Below are 19,076 nucleotides of genomic sequence, written 5' to 3'. Positions count from 1 at the left end.
ATCTGCTGGGAAATATACATAAAAGTATAAAAATGACATTTCCTTTTACCACTAGGTGGCACTCTCATTATTAGTGAATATTTTCATATAGATGTGTTGTGTGTAGATGTGGCGGGACTCTTATCAGACACTTGAAGTTTGGTGCCAATTGGACGACGTACACTCAAGTTACAGCAAATTCTTGTGCGTCCACATTTGATGCCATGCTGCGGACACGCCCTTCAACGACAACTCACCATATTCATCACATATCAACAATAGGTTTTGCATTGTCTGACCAAATTTCAGCTGGATCTGATCAACCTGTTAGGAGTAGAACATGAAAGTATAAAACATTTAATTCCTGTTGCCACTAGGGGGCGCTATGAATATGAATGAATATTGTCGTGTAGACGTGTTCAGGGCGGGACGACTGACAGTTGTGCAAAGTTTCAGGACTTTTCGAACATGATAAGGCCTCCAAAAAGGCATTTGAAATGTCTGAATAATAATAATTCCTACAATTACGGTAGGGCCTTCGCACGGTCAGCGCTCGGGCCCTAATAATAATGGAGAATTCCTACAAATACAATATATTAACACAATAGGAAATAGCACGATTTGTGCTCAGGCGCTTATTATATATAATAATAGCACTTACAGATACAATAGGGCCTTCACACAGTCAGTGCTTGGGCCCTAAAAATATATATATATATTTTTTACATGACTGGAAATCTAGTGACTTCTCTCTAAATGTTTTACCGGTCTTAAGCTACGCCAACAATGGCCTGACTCCAGCTCGGTATTTCCCAAAATGTTGAACTTTTGCTTTGAGATTGAAGAAATCCCAGCATACTTCTACAGCTTTTTCACAGCATGCTGTTACAGATGCATTCTGTTGTAAGGCTTTGGTGTTTGGAGTTAGGTGATGTTACCACCTCATGAGGCTAACAGAAGATGACACGTTGCTCACTATCAAAGGTTATTTGGGGGCAGATTTATAAAGCTAGGCAGAAAAAAATTAAAAGAAGAAGGAACAAATTTTTACCTTGAGATCAGGAGGCAGCTTGTGAGAGGTGAAGACACTCAGTTTGACCTGAGGCAGGCTGATTTTCAGGTTCTCAAAGTAGTAACGTTTGGGAGGTCCTGCGTCCTCGTTAGGTTTCTCGTGGAGGTTTTCATCCAACTTCTCAAGCTCTGTGTTCATTATAATTATTATAATTTTTTAATTTTTTTTAGCAAAATTACCTGCCTATTTACAGCATTACAGAAACATTAAACATTCAACTGATGACCCACCAGCTTCTGTTTGTCCATATCCAAAGAAGCTGAGCAGTTTGAGCAACAGTTTCTCTTCAATGATGACTGTGAAGCGTCGGGCCGTCACCATGAGGTGCTGTGGACAGATCGGCGATATCATTAGACACGTGATCTAGTATCATTCTGGAGCACCAGAAACGTTTGGTTTCTGATGTGCACAAGAAACCAGGAATTATTCTGGTGCTCCTAAAAATACCTGGAAAAGTAAGACTGACTGAATGCAGCATAGCAGTGATTCGGTGTCTGACACTCACTTTGAAGAGATCAGTGAGCATGAGGCTGCTAGGAACCTTGACTGAGTTGAGTTGCAGGGCCGGGCCGCTGTCGTTGACACTGCTGACGCTGGAGCTGGGAGTCACACACAGCATGACAGGCTGGGTGGTACCCAGCAGCTGGTTGTCCACCTGATTACCACACAGGACAGAAAACAGGAATCACATCAGCACAGTCTAGAATGGATGTGATAGTTACTGTTTGTGTATTACTGCATTAAAAAACTGATCATACTGTATATTCACAGGAACCCTTGCAACAATCTAATAACAGTGTCAATAACACTGGCACGACTCTATCACTTTGTGTTAAACTGTTTCATTTTGAAAGCAAGTTTCACTAATTTGCAACAAATTGTGTTATTAAAAAGACATGAAGCGTGTTTTCACAAGTGATCTACGCTCTGTGCTCCAATAATAGTTGAGCAAGCCTCGGTCAACTTCCTCCTTTCCTGTACTTAGATATGCTATATGCTAGGCTCGTCTATGTTGAAAAGACAACCACATTTTGAAGATATAGTTAGCTAATGTTAGCAAAACGTTAGCTTATTTACATCAATTATTAGTTAGCTAGTTGGCTAATATTTTGCTACCATTAGCTAACTAAAGATGTCACTATACACATATATCACTATTGTCATTTTAATCTTTTAACCATCTTAAAAATCAGCAAAAGAGGGGCGGGACTTTAGGAGGGTCAATATTTAATGTTTTCATAGCTGTCGTGAATTCACCTGAATGTTCTGAATGCTGAGCTCCAACACCTCGTTGGCAGCAGTACGGATGAAGTGGACATCTATACCAGACAGTGTAGTGAACACAAGCTCCTCTGGAACTTTGTTGACCAAAGACACACCTAGACCTTCCTCCAAGTTCACCAACAACTGTAAATAAATACAAAGGAAACTTTAGGAGAGAGGCACATTAAAACATTTTGTAACTGCACACAATGAATGTAAAACCCTGTGACCTTCAGTGCCTGGTACCAAATGTTTTTACATAACAAATAAACAAGAAACACCTATGATTAAAAATAGTAGAAGGTCCTTCAGCAAGAGGTTTTGTTTCACAGTAATGTTTAGTCACGGCACACCATTCACTTTAAACACGATGGGTTGGTGCATGTGCAAAAAATTCTGTTAATTTCACCATACACACCAATGTTAAAATGGACCTATCTTGCAATGTTAACAAAAGCGAAAAACTAGAACATTTCTCAAGAATTGCCTGAAAACACAAGAATTGGTGCATCTCCCAAGAGAGAGAAAAGAGAGAGAAAAACAGCCTCATCCTCAGATACATTTACTCTCTGGGGATTTTATTTTGAAATTAAAGCTGCAAGCAGCATTGGGCGGGACCTCGCCATTGACCCACGCAACATATGTTGACTGTAATGACCAATTTTGAAGCAGATCCGATAATTTCTCTAGGAGTTTGTTCAAATACAACGCAAAAAAACGCTAAAATCTGAGAAATGCCATCAAATGACAATGGCATCACAGTTTGACATTTGATTCAACCTGGTCAACTTTGACGGCACACCACAGACACGCCCTTCAACGTACACTCACAAATAGCACAACTTTTAATCAGCAATGTTTTATGACTGTACTGACCAATTTTATAAAATACATAAATGTGAGAGACAAACCAGGATGCTTCCATTAAATTATTTCAGTTACTCATACCTCCAGCTCCTGCTCAGGCTCCTTCTTCTTTACTTCCTCTTTGCTCTTGTCCTGTTCTGTGCTAGGCAAGCTCTGGATCATTCTCCTTTGGTTAAAGTCACTGATCTACAAACAAACATACGAAGGTCTGTGAGCAGAAATAATGAGGCTCACCATCAGTGTAATCCGTCTGCTATTATCAGATGTTATCAGAGCACCAGAGATTGTTCTTAGCTGATTTACAGTGTGAAAACACAAGAAAATTTTGTGGCTGAGAAAAACCACAGAGAATTAAAGTTGCAAGCAGCGATGAACGGGCCCTCGCACTCCACGCAACTCGGGGTGTTCTGCGGCCGCGCCATGTGCCAGCGTAACACGTGTGGACCACAACATGAAAGTTTCACGTAAATCAGCTCCAAAATCGCCACGCAGCGCTTACTTCCTGTTGCCAGTAGGTGGCGCTATCACTATGTCTGAATATTGTCATGTAGACATGTTCAGGGTGGGACTGTTATCAAACACGTAAAGTTTCATTGAGATTGGATCATGTACGCTGAAGTTATGAGGACGTGTTCATGGTGGGACTGTACACTGAAGATATGAGTACTATCTGTTTGATGGCCAATCGGTGGAATTCGACACGTCGTCACAGGCACACAGTTAAACATACAGTCACAAAAAGCGCAACTTTTGATAACCAATGTGTGTAGATTGAAGTGATCGAATTTGAAGTCAATCTGATAAAATCTGTAGGAGGAGTTAGTTAAAACATAAGCCCTTAAATGCCGGAAATAGCATCACAGTTTGACATTTGATTCAACCTGGCCAACTTTGAGGGAACGCCATGGACACGCCCTTTAACGTACAGTCACAAATGGCACAACTTTTAATCAGCAACATTTTTTGACTGTACTGACTAATTTTGAAGCAGATCTGATAAATTCCCTAGGGGGAGTTCGTTCAAATACAACGCGAAAAATCACAGAAAATGACCAAAAAAATCAAAATGGCTGACTTTGATGCCACGCCACGGACACACCCTTTAATGTACATTCACAAATAGCACAACTTTTTATCAGCACCATTTTTTGACTGTACTGACCAATTTTGAAGTAGATCCGATAAATTCCCTAGGAGGAGTTCATTCAAATACAACGCGAAAAATTCACCGAAAATGCGCACGGAATTCACTATGGCCAACTTTGAGGGCACGCCACGGACACGCCCTTCAACGTACATGTACAAATAGCACAACTTTTAATCAGAACCATTTTTTGACTGTACTCACAAATTTTGAAGCAGATCCGATAAATTCCCTAGGAGGAGTTCGTTCAAATACAACGCGAAAAGTTCGCCGAAAGTGAAAATCTAAATCAAAATGGCTGACTTCCAGTGGGATTTCGGGTATGGGTCCGAGAGGCTTTTTTGTACGTCCCGGCATGTTACACGTGCCTACCAAGTTTCGTAAAAATCGGTGAAACGTGGCGCCGGGGCTGCTGTTTTTTTTATCCTGTAGGGGACGCTACAAACACGACAAACACGATTTTTGGTATGTGAGTTTCAGACACCAGTCTACACGTGCCCTGTGAATTTCATATTCATAACTATTACGGTCTCCGCACAGTGATTTACCATGCCACCACAGCCCCACCTGGTGGCGGATTGTTGACACATTTTTTAGTGAGCCTCAGGGAGCCATGGGGAAGCATCGTACCAAGTTTCATCTTAATCACACATACCGCTGTAGAGATATAAACTTCTTCATTTTAAAGAGCGCCACCTTGTGGCGTTGGCCTGAAATTGAGCACGATGCTTAAGGAAGACATGTGGAACTATGGACCCAAGTTTGGTGTCAAGCGGAGAAAAATTATCGGCGCAAGTGGGCGTGGCCTATATGGGGAGATTCAGCTCCATTCACCGAACACGTGGATATGAGTTTTTTGAATGTGCGACAAACTATGCAGAAGTTATTAGCCTAAACGCATTTTTTATGATAGTAGTGCCACCTAGTGGCCAACCCGAAAGCGACGCATAGAATATCCCCATTTTCAACAGGCCTGACAACTTTGCCAAATAAAATTGAGTTTTCGTATATGTTCAGGGGGGCAAAAATGCAGTCAAAGGGGGCTAAAAATTATAATAGGCAAGAAGAAGAAGAAATCGAGCAAAAACAATAGGGACCTCCAGCGGTCGCTGGCTCAGTCCCTAAATAAAAACGGCCAACTTCTACGCCACGCGACAAATGTGGCTTTCAACGTACATGCACAAATAGCAGAACTTTTAATCAGGTCACAACATGCTCGAAAACTCATGAAACTCAGTGCAGTCGTGGCGAAAAATTTCGTATTTCCTAGGGGTCCCCTATGAGCATGGCAAAACGGCCCCTCAGGGGCCCATAAACTGTACCACCCGGGGCCCCTTTCATCAATATGCATAAAAATCAGCACACGCATAGATCTCATTCAGACGAACAAAAAATTCAGTGGGCGCCACATCCCAAACCCAACAGGAAGTCTGCCATTTTGGATTTTGTGGTCATTTCTGGCAATTGCACACGTTGTATTTGAACAAACTCCTCCTAGGGAACTGATCGGATTCACTTCAGATTTGGACAGAGCCATCTAAAGACATGCATGATTAAAAGTTGTGTTATTTACGACATTCTGCGAACAGGGTCACCGTGGCGTGGCGTGCAATTTCAGCGACTCGCCATGAAAGAGGAAGTTGTCATAACTTCTGCGTACATGATCCGATCTCAATGAAACTTCATGTTTAATAAGAGTCCCGCCCTGAGCACATCTATGTGATAATATTGAGTAGTAGAGAGAGCGCCACCTAGTGGTTAAAGGAAATGTAATTTTTTATACTTCAATGTTATACTCCTAGCAGGATGATCAGATCCAGCTGAAATTTAGTCAGGAAATGCAAAACATGTTGTTGATGATATTTCATGATTGTGATGATGGTTTATTAAAGGGTGTGTCCGTGAAGTGTCATCAAATTTTGATGTGCCGCCAGAACACACAAATTTGCTATAACTTTAGTGTACATGGTCCATTCGGCTCCAAACTTCACTTGTCCTATAAGAGTCCCGCTCTGAATACATCTACGTATGTGATAATATTCAATAACAGTGATAGTGCCACCTAGTGGTGAAAGGAAATGTCATTTTTATACTATTATGTATATCTTCCAGCAGTTTTACCAGATCCAGCTGAAATTCTGTCTGAACTCCCTTAGGATGATGGCCATGACAGCTTGTGAATCTTAAGAATTTTTAGAAGGACCACGTTGACATGGCGACGCGGTGAAAATCAGCCTTTGTGTTAACATTGACCACTGAGGGGCTAAACATGCCTGAAACCTCATGAAACTTTGCACAAAATTCAGTCGTGGCGAATGCTAACGTATTGTCTTGGTCCCGCAGATGGGCGTCGCAAAATGGCTTAGCCATGCTGCCCCAGAATCAGCCCCCAAGACACGTATGACCGACATGTACGAAAAGTGGTACGCATGTGTATCATGATCGGACAAGCAGGAAAGCCTCTTGGACCCATAATTCAAACACAACATAAAGTCAGCCATTTTGAATTTCGTGGTCATTTTCGGCGATTTGCACACGTTGTATTTGAACGAATTCTTCCTAGGCAATTTATTGGATCAACTTCAAATTTAATCAGTGCAGTCTAAAGACATTCATGATTAAAAGTTGTGAAACCTATGACATTCTGTCAAATGGCGTGCCTGTGGCATGGCATCCAATTTTGACGAATCACCATGAAAATGGAAGTTGTCATAACTTCAGTGTACATGATCCGATCTCAATGAGACTTCATATGGTTGATAAGAGTCCCGCCGTGAACATGTCTACATGTCAATATTCAGATATAGTGAGCCACTTACTGGCAACAGGAAGTAAGCGCTGCGTGACGATTTTGATCTGATTTACATGAGATTTTCATGTTGTGGTCTGCATGTGTTACGCTGGCACGTGACGCAGCTTCAACACACTCCGAGTTGCGTGCAGTGCGAGGGCCCGTTTATCGCTGCTTGCAGCTTTAATTTATTATGTATTATTTAATGACAGCAAACAAGTGAGGAGGGGATCTTAAGGAATAGTCCAGTGCTTAATGTGTGTCTGTAGGTAGTTTTGTTCTCACCTGCAGGACGCGTGTGGGTCCATCTGGAAGCACCTGAACTGACAGCACCCCAGAACCGGGCCTCATCTTCTGGTTGATGAACTGCTGCTCAGGACCAGGCTCCAGTAGCCCTGAATCTGGTCCCAGCACCACCTCTGCTCCATCATACAGGCCTGTCACCCCGCCTTTTACCTGAGACATACAAGGCATACATTAAAAATACCACTGAAAACATTCACAGTGGAAGAAACAATAACAGAACTTACACTATCGCTCAAAAGCTTGGAGTAACCTGCCTCTGAAACATGACTGGGATGGGGAAGTGAGAGGAATACTAAGATCATTTTAGGGTGAAGAAAGTTTTCTTTACAAATAGATGTTATTTTGTGTGAAAGGTTTCTAATGGAGAACAAAGCTCTGTACAAAAGTTAAACCAGACTAACAACTGAAAGGGCAGAAAGAGACACACATCCCTCTGAGCAAAAATAAGAATAATTAAAGCTGCAAGCAGCGTTGAGCGGGACCTCGCACTCCGAGCAACTCGGGGCGTGCTGTGGCCACGTCGCGTGCCGTCGTAACACGTGCGGACCACGACATGAAAATCACTCGTAAATCAGCTCAAAATCGCCACGCAGCGCTTACTTCCTGTTGCCAGTAGGTGGCGCTATCACTATGTCTTAATTTTGTCATGTAGATATGTTCAAGGCGAGACTGTTATCAAACACGTGAAGTTTCATTGAGATTGGATCATGTACGCTGAAGTTATGAGGACGTGTTCACAGAAAAACTGTTTCAGAATATATAAAGTTTATTGGAGATTGTACATTGCACACTGAAGTTATGAGCTCTATTTTATGGGGAATCTGCTGAAATCGACAAGTTGTCACTGGCACGCGGTTTGATGTACAGTCACAAATAGCTCAACTTTTAAATCAGTTTGTATGACCACAGAATTCAAAGTGGCCAACTTTGACGGCACGCCACTGACACGCCCTTCAACGTACAAGCACAAATAGCACAACTTTTAATCAGGACCATTTTTTGACTGGACTGACCAATTTTGAAGTAGATCCGATAAATTCCCTAGGAGGAGTTCGTTCAAATACAACGCGGAAAATTCACCAAAAATGTGCACGGAATTCACTATGACCAACTTTGAGGGCACGCCACGGACACGCCCTTCAACGTACATGCACAAATACCACAACTTTTAATCAGAACCATTTTTTGACTGTACTCACAAATTTTGAAGCAGATCTGATAAATTCCCTAGGAGGAGTTCGTTCAAATACAACGCGAAAAGTTCGCCGAAAGTGAAAATGAAAATCAAAATGGTCGACTTCCTGTGGGGTTTCGGGTATGGGTTCAAGAGGCTTTTTTGTACATCCCGGCATGTTACACGTGCCGACGGAGTTTCGTACATATCGGTGAAACGTGCCGCCAGGGCTGCTGTTTTTTTATCCTGTAGGGGGTGTTACAAACACGATTTTTGGTATGTGAGCTTCAGGCACCACTCTACATGTGCCCTGTGAATTTCATATTCATAACTATTACGGTCTCTGCACAGTGATTTACCATGACAATTTTTTTAGCGAGCCTCAGGGAGCCATGGGGAAGCATCGTACCAAGTTTCATCTTAATCACACATACCGTTGTAGAGATATAAACTTCTTCATTTTAAAGAGCGCCACCAAGTGGCGATGGCCTGAAATTGTGGACAATGCTTAAGGAAGACATGTGGAACTATGGACCCAAGTTTGGTGTCAATCAGACATACCAATGTGGAGAAATGGTCCACTTCCTTTTTTGACAAAAAATCCACAGGAAGTGCTAATTTTATAACGTGCTGGTTTTTTGAAATATCAAAATTCTGTTAATCACTTTTTTATTATGAGGGTCCTCAGATGCTACGTGAAACATTTTGTGCGAATTGGACAAAGCGCATGGGGGGAACACGGAAAAGTAGTTTATGGACATTTTGCGCTCTAGCGGAGAAAGATTATAGGCGCAAGTGGGCGTGGCCTATATGGGAGATTCAGCTCTATTCACCGAACGCGTGGATACAAGGTTTTTGAATGTGCGACAAACTATGCAGAAGTTATTAACCTAAACGCATTTTTTATGATACTAGCGCCACCTAGTGGCCAACCCGAAAGCGACCCATAGAATATCCCCATTTTTACCAGGCCTGACAACTTTGCCAAAGAAAATTGACTTTTCATGTGTCATAGCTTTGACTGAGACTTGGTTAAACAACATGACCTCGGCCAAGATCTTGAAATCGATGGAGAGACGCACAGCTGGCTGGCAAAACACAAGGAGGGGGCGTGTGTCTATACGTCAACTCACGCTGGTGCAAAACTATGATAATAAGGGAATCGCATTTTATACTTAGTTATTTTAATACGTGTAGTTTCAAGAAACACCTTAGGCACTTTCATCAATATGTAAGCTGTCCTACCAGACATGGCAAAATCCTAGATCTGTGCTATGGTACAGTTAAAGATGCCTACAAATCTTACGCAATGTCACCTTTGGGGTCTTCTGACCATAGCTGCGTCTTTTTGGCCCCGATCTATCAATCAGCCCTTAAGAGAGGCAAAGTTGAGCACAGAGAGGTCTCTGTATTGACAGATGGCGCTATTAAAGAATTGAATGGCTGCTTTCATAGTACCAATTGGGATGTTTTTAAGGACTCATGCACAGATCTAGACAAACTAACTTTCACTGTGTCAAGCTACATCAGATTTTGTGAGCCAATGATTATTCCCACGAAGACGATCACATTATACCCCAATAATAAACCCTGGGTGGGTAGATCACTTAAGCACGTTCTTAATAAGAAAAAAGGTAGCTTTCCAACAGAATGACATACACCAAAAAAAGATACTCAAAGGATGGTGAAGAAGGAAATAAAATTGGCTAAAATCCAGTTTAAGGACAAGGTGGAAGATCAGCTGAAGAATGGCAATGCTTACTGTGCTTGGAGAGGGATTAAGGCTATGGTGGGAATGAGTGATAATAAATCTGACATCTGACAAACCTGACTCTGTCTTGGTGGAGGACTTGAATCAGTTTTATTAAAGATTTGATTCCCATGATTTTAATGATGATCTGGCTGAATTTAGAATTGAGTCTGAGGAAAGTCAGACTCTGATTGATGAGACTGATGTCTGGAAGACTCTTGAGCAGACGAGCATAAGGAAGAGCCAGGGGCCTGACCGCATCAGTGGCCAATTGCTTAAAAACTGTGCTCTTTTCTTGAGCAGTACTTTCACATTTATTTTCCAACTCTTGCTATCACAAAGGCAAGTCCCAGGGTTATGGAAAGAATCAGTAGTGGTTCCAGTGGCAAAAGTTCCATCTCCAAAGGTGCTAAATGACTATCGCCCCGCGGCTCTGACCTCTCTGGTGATGAAAGGTTTTGAGCGTATTGTAAAGAGGAGTTTACTTTTCATGACTCAGGGCATGATTGATCCACTCCAATTTGCATATCTACCAAGTAAGGGAGTCGAGGATGCCACAGCAACACTGCTGGACTTTAGAGGGCAAGAAGACACATGCACGCCTGTGTTTTGTTGATTTCTCATCAGCATTCAACTGTATGCAGCCCCATATCCTTGCTCACAGACTATCGCAATTTCCTGATATTGACTTTGGTACCATATGCTGGCTGGTTGATTTCCTAACTATGAGGTCACAGAGAACCTGGGTAAATAACACTTTATCTAAGGCCCTAATGTGCTCCACACGGTCACCTCAGGGGTGTGTTCTGTCACCACTTTTATTTGTAATCTATTCAGTTCAATTAAATTTTATTTGTATAGCGCCAATTCATAACAGAAGTTATCTCAGGACACTTTTCAAATAGAGCAGGTCTAGACCGAACTTTTTATAACATTCTCTACACCAATGACTGTCAGAGTATGTTTGAATCAAGGCATAATATCAAGTATGCTGATGATTCTGTGATAATTAGTCTTCTGCAGGATTACAAGGTGGGACAAGATGTGTATTGACCTTCGTCGCAATCCTCCCAACACTGCTTCAACTTTGATTAATGGCACCGCGGTGGATGTGGTAAGCCAATACAAGTACCTGGGCACCATTTTAGATGATAAATTGAACTTTGACATCAATACAGACTATATATGTAAAAAAGCCAAACAGACTGTTTTTTTTTTTTTCCAGAATCACTTCTGAAAACTTTTTATTCATCTTTTGTTGAGTCAAATTTAACCTTTGCTATGATGTGCTGGTTTGGCAATTTGAGTGTAATCAAAAAAAAACAGACTGGGTAAAATTGTAAACATATGTCAGAAAATAATTGGCACTGACCTCAACAGCATTGGGTATGTGTATGAGGCCAGAGCCACACAGAGGGCAATGGCCATTTTGGCTAACATCACTCACCCACTACACTCTGAGTTTTGCCTCCTACCATCAGGAAGGAGGTATACCTCCCGAAAACGTGGTCTAACAGATACCTGAGATCATTTGTACCATCAGCTGTTGGGTTTCTCAACAAACTATAGGTCATCTTCCATCCCTGCCCATGTCACAGCAAATTTTTTCACTATTTTTATTTTTATACATGTGTATTTATGTTTTTATTTATTTATCATCTCATGTTTTTATGTGTTTTTGTGCAAATGTGTATGTGTTGGCTACCTGTTGTGAACCAAATTGCCCCTTGGGGACATTAAAGACAGTTCAATTAAATTTCAAATCAACCTACGTCGGGGCCTGCACGGCGGTCGCCCGCTAAAGCCTTTCTACGCCACGTCACCCCACACCCAATTTAATTTTTTGGCGATCCTCAGGGAGCCATCGTACCAAGTTTCGTTTTAATCACACGTGCCGATGTGGAGATATAAACTTCTTCATTATAAAGAGTTATAATGAGTGCTCCACTTCCTTTTATGACCAAAATCTACAGTGCTAATTTTATAAAAAAATAAAAATTAAAAACGCTTTAAAATTCTTTATATTACTTTTTTCCCAGGACAGTCCCCAGATGCTACGTGACAAGTTTTCACGTAGCATAAAAAAGTTCCTCCCATTAAAGTGCATAGGAGGAACATGAAAAAGTGAAAAACTAAATTCTAGGCAAAAATGGGCGTTGCCTATATGGGGAGATGCAGCTACATTCACCGAACGTGTGGATATAAGGTTTTTGAATGTACAACAAACGATGCAGGAGTTATTAGCCTAAAACACTTTTCTTAATAGTAGCGCCACCTAGTGGCTCAGGGGGGGAAAAATGCAGTCAAAGTTCTGAAAAATAATAATAATCACAGGGAAAACAATAGGGACGTCCAGCGGTCGCTGGCTCAGTCCCTAATAAAGCTGCAAGCAGCAATGAATGGGCCCTCGCACTGGACGCGTGTTGGGTTGTGCTGCGGCCACATCACGCGCCAAAGAGGTGTGCTGCGGTCACGTGCCGGCGTAACGTGTGGACCCCAACATGAAAATTGCCACGCAGCGCTTACTTCCTGTTGCCAGTAGGTGGTGCTATCACTATATCTAAATATTGTCATGTAGACGTGTTCAGGGCAGGACTCTTATCCAACATGTGAAGTTTCATTGAGATCGGATCACGTACACTGAAGTTATCACAACTTCCTTTCATGGCGAATTGTCGAAATTGGACACACGCTGTTTGACAGAATGTCGTAAATAGCACAACTTTTATTCATGAATGTCTTTAGATTGCGCTGATTATAAAGTTTCACAAGTTTTCGGGCATGTTTAGCCCCCCAAAAAGTGTTCAAATGTTAATACAAAAGCTGTTTTTTGCCACGTAGCCATGGCAACATGGTTCTACGCAAATTCTTCAAGATTCATAAGATATCATCGTCATCTTCCTAAGGATCTTCTGACAGAATTTCAGCTGGATCTGGTAATCTGCTGGAAGATATACATAAAAGTATAAAAATGACATTTCCTTTCACCACTAGGTGTCGCTATCACTATTACTGAACATTATCACATAGACGTGTTCAGGGCGAGACTCTTATCAAACGTGAAGTTTCGGTGAGATTGGATCATGTACGCAGAAGATCTAAGACTTTCTCTATGTACACAAAAGGCCTATTTCTCTCAAATATTGTTCACAAATCTGTCAAAATCTGTTAGTGAGCACTTCTCCTTTGCCGAGATAATCCATCCACCTCACAGGTGTGGCATATCAAGATGCTGATCAGACAGCATGTGTATTGCACAGGTGTGCCTTAGGCTGGCCACAATAAAAGGCCACTCTAAAATGTGCAGTTTCACTGTACTGGGGGGGTCCGGAAACCAGTCAGTATCTGGTGTGACCACCATTTGCCTCAAGCAGTGCAACACATCTCCTTCGCATAGAGTTGATCAGGTTGTCGATCGTGGCCTGTGGAATGTTAGTCCACTCCTCTTTAATGGCTGTGCGAAGTTGCTGGATATTGGCAGGACCTGGAACACGCTGTCGTATACGCCGATCCAGAGCATCCCAAACATGCTCAATGGGTGACATGTCCGGTGAGTATACTGGCCATGCAAGACCATTATTTTATTTAAAAGGAAAAACATCAATATAACAGGTGACCCCAAACATTTGAGCAGCAATGTATAAACGTGAGGACTCTAAACTCCACAGCCTTACAGAGGACAGCAGTTCTAGACACAACATTTTTCAAATTCAACATCCAAGACATACTGTATGAACAAAGCTACCCACCTGTACTACCAGCCGAGGAAGGCCGCAGGTCAGCATCCCTGAGCTGAAGTACCACGTCTGGGTGGTGCTGCGGCGTGAGTCTGGCCTCCTCAGCATCAACGGTTCAAAACTGGGAGAGACGAACAGGCAGATTATTAGGGCCCAAGCACTGACCAGAGCAAGGACCTATTGTAATTGTAGGAATTCTCTATTATTATTATTAGGCTTGTATTTTAAAAAAACATCTCCTAGGGAAGTGATCGGATCTACCTCAAATTTGGTCAGTATGATGTAAATGCCATCACAATTAAAAGTAATGCTATTTGTGACTGTGCGTCAAACTGCGTGCCCATGGCATCTCAATGAAAAAGGAACTTCAGCGGACAAGATCCGATCGCAACGAAACTTCACGCGTATGATAAGAATCCCACCGTCAACGCTTCTACATGGCAATATTCAGATATAGTGATAGCGCCACCTACTAGTAACAGGAAATATCATGTTTTATACTTAAACGCCGGCCGCTGGAGGTCCCTATTGTATTTGCTAGAATTCTTCTTACCTATTATTATTAGGGCCCGAGCACAAATCGTGCGAAGGCCCAATTGTATCTGTAAAGCCTATTATTATTATTTTAGTAACTTTGGAATCGCATAATTGGAGGCTTTTCCGTGCTTGAAAACTCATGAAAAGTGGCACATATGTCAGTCGTGACGAAAAATTTAATATTCTATGCGTTGCTTTCGGTTTGGCCACTAGGTGGCGCTACTATCATGAACAGTGTGTTTAGGCTAATAACTCCCACATCGTTTGTTGCACATTCAAAAATCTTATATGCATGCGTTCGGTGTATAGAGCTGTATATCCCATATAGGGCGCAAAATGTCCATAAACTACTTTTTCATGTTCCTCCTATGCATTTTGTCCGATTCGTATAGAATTTTTCACGTAGCAACCGGGGACCGCCCTGGCAAAAAAAGTAATTTGAAGAATTTGAAATTTCAAAAAATAAGCACGCTATAAAATTAAGACTTCCTGTAGATTTTTCGTAGTGGACCTTTTCTCCACATTGGTATGTCCGATTGACACCAAGCTTGGGTCACTAGTTCCCCGTGTCTTCTTTAGGCATTGTGCACAATTTCAGGCCATCGCCACAAGGTGGCGCTCTTTAAAATGAAGAAGTTTATATCTCCGCATCAGCACGTATGATTAGAAGGAAACTTCGTACGATGCTTGCCCATGGCGCTCTGAGGCTTGCTTAAAAATGTGTCAACAATCCGCCACTAGGTGGCGCTCTGGTGGCAGGGTAAATCACTGTGTGGAGACTAATAGTTATGAATATGAAATTCACAGGGCACGTGTAGACTGGTGCCTCTAGCTAACATACCAAAAATCGTGTTTGTCGTGTTTGTAGTGCCCCCTACGTATTTCAACAAAGCAGCCCCGGTGCCACGTTTCACTAATATGTACGAAACTCGGTAGGCATGTGTAACATGTCGAGATGTACAAAAAAGCCTCTTGGACCCATACCCCAAACCCCACAGGAAGTTGGCCATTTTGATTTAGATTTTCACTTTCGGTGAATTTTTCGCCTTGTATTTGAATGAACTCCTCCTAGGGAATTTATCGGATCTACTTCAAAATTGGTCGGTAAAGTCACAAAATGCTGCTGATTAAAAGTTGTGCTAATTGTGCAACCACATTAAAGGGCGTGTCCGTGGCATGGCATCAAAGTCAGCCATTTTTAATTGTTTTGTCATTTTTTGTGATTTTTTGTGTTGTATTTGAACAAACTCCTGCCAGGGAATTTATCGGATCTACTTCAAAAATGTATCAGTACAGTCAAAAAACATTGCTGATTAAAAGTTGTGCTATTTGTGACTGTACATCGAAGGGCGTGTCTGTGGCGTGCTGTCAAAGTTGGCCATTTTGAATTGAACCGAGTGCGAGGGCCCGATCATCACTGCTTGCAGTTTTAATTACTATTATTGCTACTATTACAGACTTCTTCCAGTTTATGTTCCAGTGTCCAAAAACTGACTGTACATGACTCCTGAGAGAAATATCTACCGTGTTGAGACACTGGTCTCACAGTACAAACCTGTTGTCACTAACAGCTGCAAGCCCGGCAATGTCCAGCACCAATGAAGAGTCCAGCGGGCGCGGCTGGGCAGGCTTGCTCTGAGGTGGGGACGAGCCTTCATGACACAACATGCCAGAGCCAGTCATCCTCCACAGCTGGGAGCGCTTCCCTGGCTCCTGCACAGGTCACATTAAATGTTACTACACATTCATTACAGCTGCAGAAAGTAACTTTTATAAAAACAACATTTTTGTCATATTTGCTGAATCTTTCACTATATCCAGTAGTAAAATGGTAATGGCTGTTAAATGGACCTGTACTTTTATAGCGCCTTTCTAGTCTTCCAACCACTTTTACACTACATTCCACATTCGCCCTTTCACACACATTCACACAGTGATGGCAAAGTCCATCGAACAGAAACTAATTCATTAATTCATTCACACACCAATGACACAGCAATGGGGGGCAATTTGGGGTTCAGTATCTTGCTCAAGGATACTTCGGCATGCATGGGAGGAGCTGGGAATCGAGCCAACAACCTTCCGATTAGTGGACGACCTGCTCTACCTCTGATCCAAAATAGTACACGAGAGTACATGAGACAGATATGGTTGAGTCTCAACAATCTACTACAATGTCGTTTTTTTTTTATATCAAATATTGACCACTTTTATTTTTTATTTTTTCGATAATCACATCATCTTTTAGTCTATAAAATGTCCTTTACTGTTTTCCAGTGGACATTTAAATGTCTTCTTTAACTCAATTATTAAAAAAATTGTTGATTCCTTTTCTTGCAATCGACTGACAATTAATCAAACTTTTCTCCCTTCTCCTCTAAACTTGTACAATAACGCTATTTAAACAGTTCCTGCTTTTTCCAACTTTTAAAAGCAGAATCCTGGGGAATGCTGTTGTTTGTTCATCTGGCTTGTTTTAAACTAAATACAGTACCTTCTTTTTCAGGATAACCCTTTGAGTCTTGGTGTCCACATCGAGAACCAGTTCAGCACAGCTCACCGGACGCTTCTTCCCAACAGGTCTCCTCTCAACATCCCTGCATCAATAAAATGTCACTGCTTACCTTTATGACTTTAACTTTTATATATGAGATGGTATTATTGGCTAGTTGTGTCACTGGTCCGTACTGTGAGAAAGTGTGTGTGGCAGCTATGTAGATGAAGTTCTCGTAGTAGAGCTTGTTGTACTCTCTGAAGAAATTCATGTCGGCTGTGACCTCGGAGGATCCAGCTCCCTTCACAGTCAGTGTGAGGTAGGGGGAAAGCGTGGGCTCATCACAGGCATAGTCCAGCACAGAGCCTGCTTTCACCTCAGTGTGCAGCCGGATGTCAGCCACACCATGCTGCCAGAACTGGATAGGCACCTGAAGGAATTCAAAGAATGGAATCTAAATTAGCACCATGCGCTGTTTATCACAACAAAAGAACTCCTAACATTTGCATAATGGTAACAGATGGAAATGTGCATTAATTTGCATTTTATGTTGCAGATTTTCTGGATATTCCGTTAGAATTTCCACTGCATTTGGATGGAAACCTAGTTAGTATGTGAGGCATCCTTTCTTTCTTGAGTAATCAGTAACAGGTCATGCTGCTAAAGCTAAAGTACAGTGCCTTACCTGAGAAATGTTGTCAATGCGGAAGGGTGGTGGCAGCTGGTCAGTGTCGGTGAAGGAGATCTGGTAGGTGGCTCCCTTCAGGCTGATCTCTGTCCGCAGGAAGAAACAGTTCCCCAGTGTGTCCCTGTTTAAACCAAAACCCACTTAAAACCTGTCAATTTCTTCACTTCATTCCCTCACTTCACCATACGACCCAAGTTGGTGGAATTTGCTTTTTGTATAGCATGGGAAAAAAACATCCAGTGCAGTGTCAACCGCATAACATACAGGGGGACACAGTTGGGCAGTTCTAAGATACAGACAGAATTTGGAAAATTAATTGAAAAATTCAAGGAGCAACTTGGATGGGAGCAATTTGGGGTTCAGTATCTTGATCAGGGATACTCTGACATGCTTGACATGGGGATTGAACTACCAAACTTTTGATTAGTGGACAACCCACTCCACCTCTGAGCTACAACAGCTGTAAGGCCTACAGATAAACTGAACTCAACTTTATAATGTAGAGTTTTAAGCTAATGAAACAATTGCTTTTTTCCTCCGCTGTCATTAAGAGATTCACTGAGTGGTCTCTGTCTGTCCCTAGCCTGTGTATGCGTGTGTACATATGAGTTTCTTTCATGTACCCCTCCCTTCTTTTTTTTTTTTTTTTTTTTTTTTTTTTTTTTTTTTTTTATTTTTTTATTTTTTTTTTTTTTCCCTTTTTTTGGTTTTTCTTAATTTTTTTGGGGGTTTTTTTTACGAAATAAACCTAAATCATATATAGCTTTTTTTTTTTTCTTTATGTTTTCTTCACTTTCTCAGCTTAACATCTGTTCATTACTGGTTTTAACAGAAGATATCATATAACCCCAATTCTGGCTTCTGTCCATTGGCTTTAGAATTGATTGTAAGATTTACTGATCACTTTAAAGGAACACCTCGGTCTGGTTAAGTAAGTTACTTTTATTCAACCAGCAAGTTTTTTCTTTGACCGGAAATGACACAGGCTTCTCCCAAAAGATAATAAGACGATGTACAAGAGATGCCTCTTATATTGTGGAAAACATTATTTCTCCGCTTTTATTTACATTTGAACAAAAAGTGGCATGTCCAAAATTATTCATACCCTTTGCAAACTGTCACAGTCTATGGGAAAATCCAAAGTTCCATCCATTCCAAATAGTCCAAGTGTTTTATTGTTTTTTTTTTTCCTTTTTTTTTAGGGGGTTTTTTTTTTATTAACTTCAAAAGGGAAAAAACGCCCCCCTCTTGTGGTTGGTTTGTGGACAGTCGTG

At 41.6% G+C, this 19,076-nt stretch overlaps 1 protein-coding gene across 1 annotated transcript in view; it reads right to left on the bottom strand.

The window, feature by feature from the left end:
- Nucleotides 1–19,076, bottom strand: part of vps13d (vacuolar protein sorting 13 homolog D) — a 112,835-nt gene that overhangs the window by 8,040 nt on the left and 85,719 nt on the right. The window contains 11 exon segments of the mRNA XM_051425983.1: nt 1,031–1,179; nt 1,282–1,378; nt 1,557–1,706; nt 2,309–2,458; nt 3,263–3,367; nt 7,402–7,572; nt 14,096–14,204; nt 16,176–16,333; nt 17,115–17,217; nt 17,309–17,544; nt 17,800–17,923. Of these exon segments, the coding sequence (XP_051281943.1) occupies nt 1,031–1,179; nt 1,282–1,378; nt 1,557–1,706; nt 2,309–2,458; nt 3,263–3,367; nt 7,402–7,572; nt 14,096–14,204; nt 16,176–16,333; nt 17,115–17,217; nt 17,309–17,544; nt 17,800–17,923 (1,552 nt within the window).

The sequence above is a fragment of the Dicentrarchus labrax genome, unplaced genomic scaffold (genome assembly GCF_905237075.1).
Source record: "Dicentrarchus labrax unplaced genomic scaffold, dlabrax2021, whole genome shotgun sequence".
Taxonomy (NCBI): domain Eukaryota; kingdom Metazoa; phylum Chordata; class Actinopteri; family Moronidae; genus Dicentrarchus; species Dicentrarchus labrax.
Note: the sequence above shows the minus strand (reverse complement) of the source record. Positions and strands in the feature narration are given on the sequence as shown.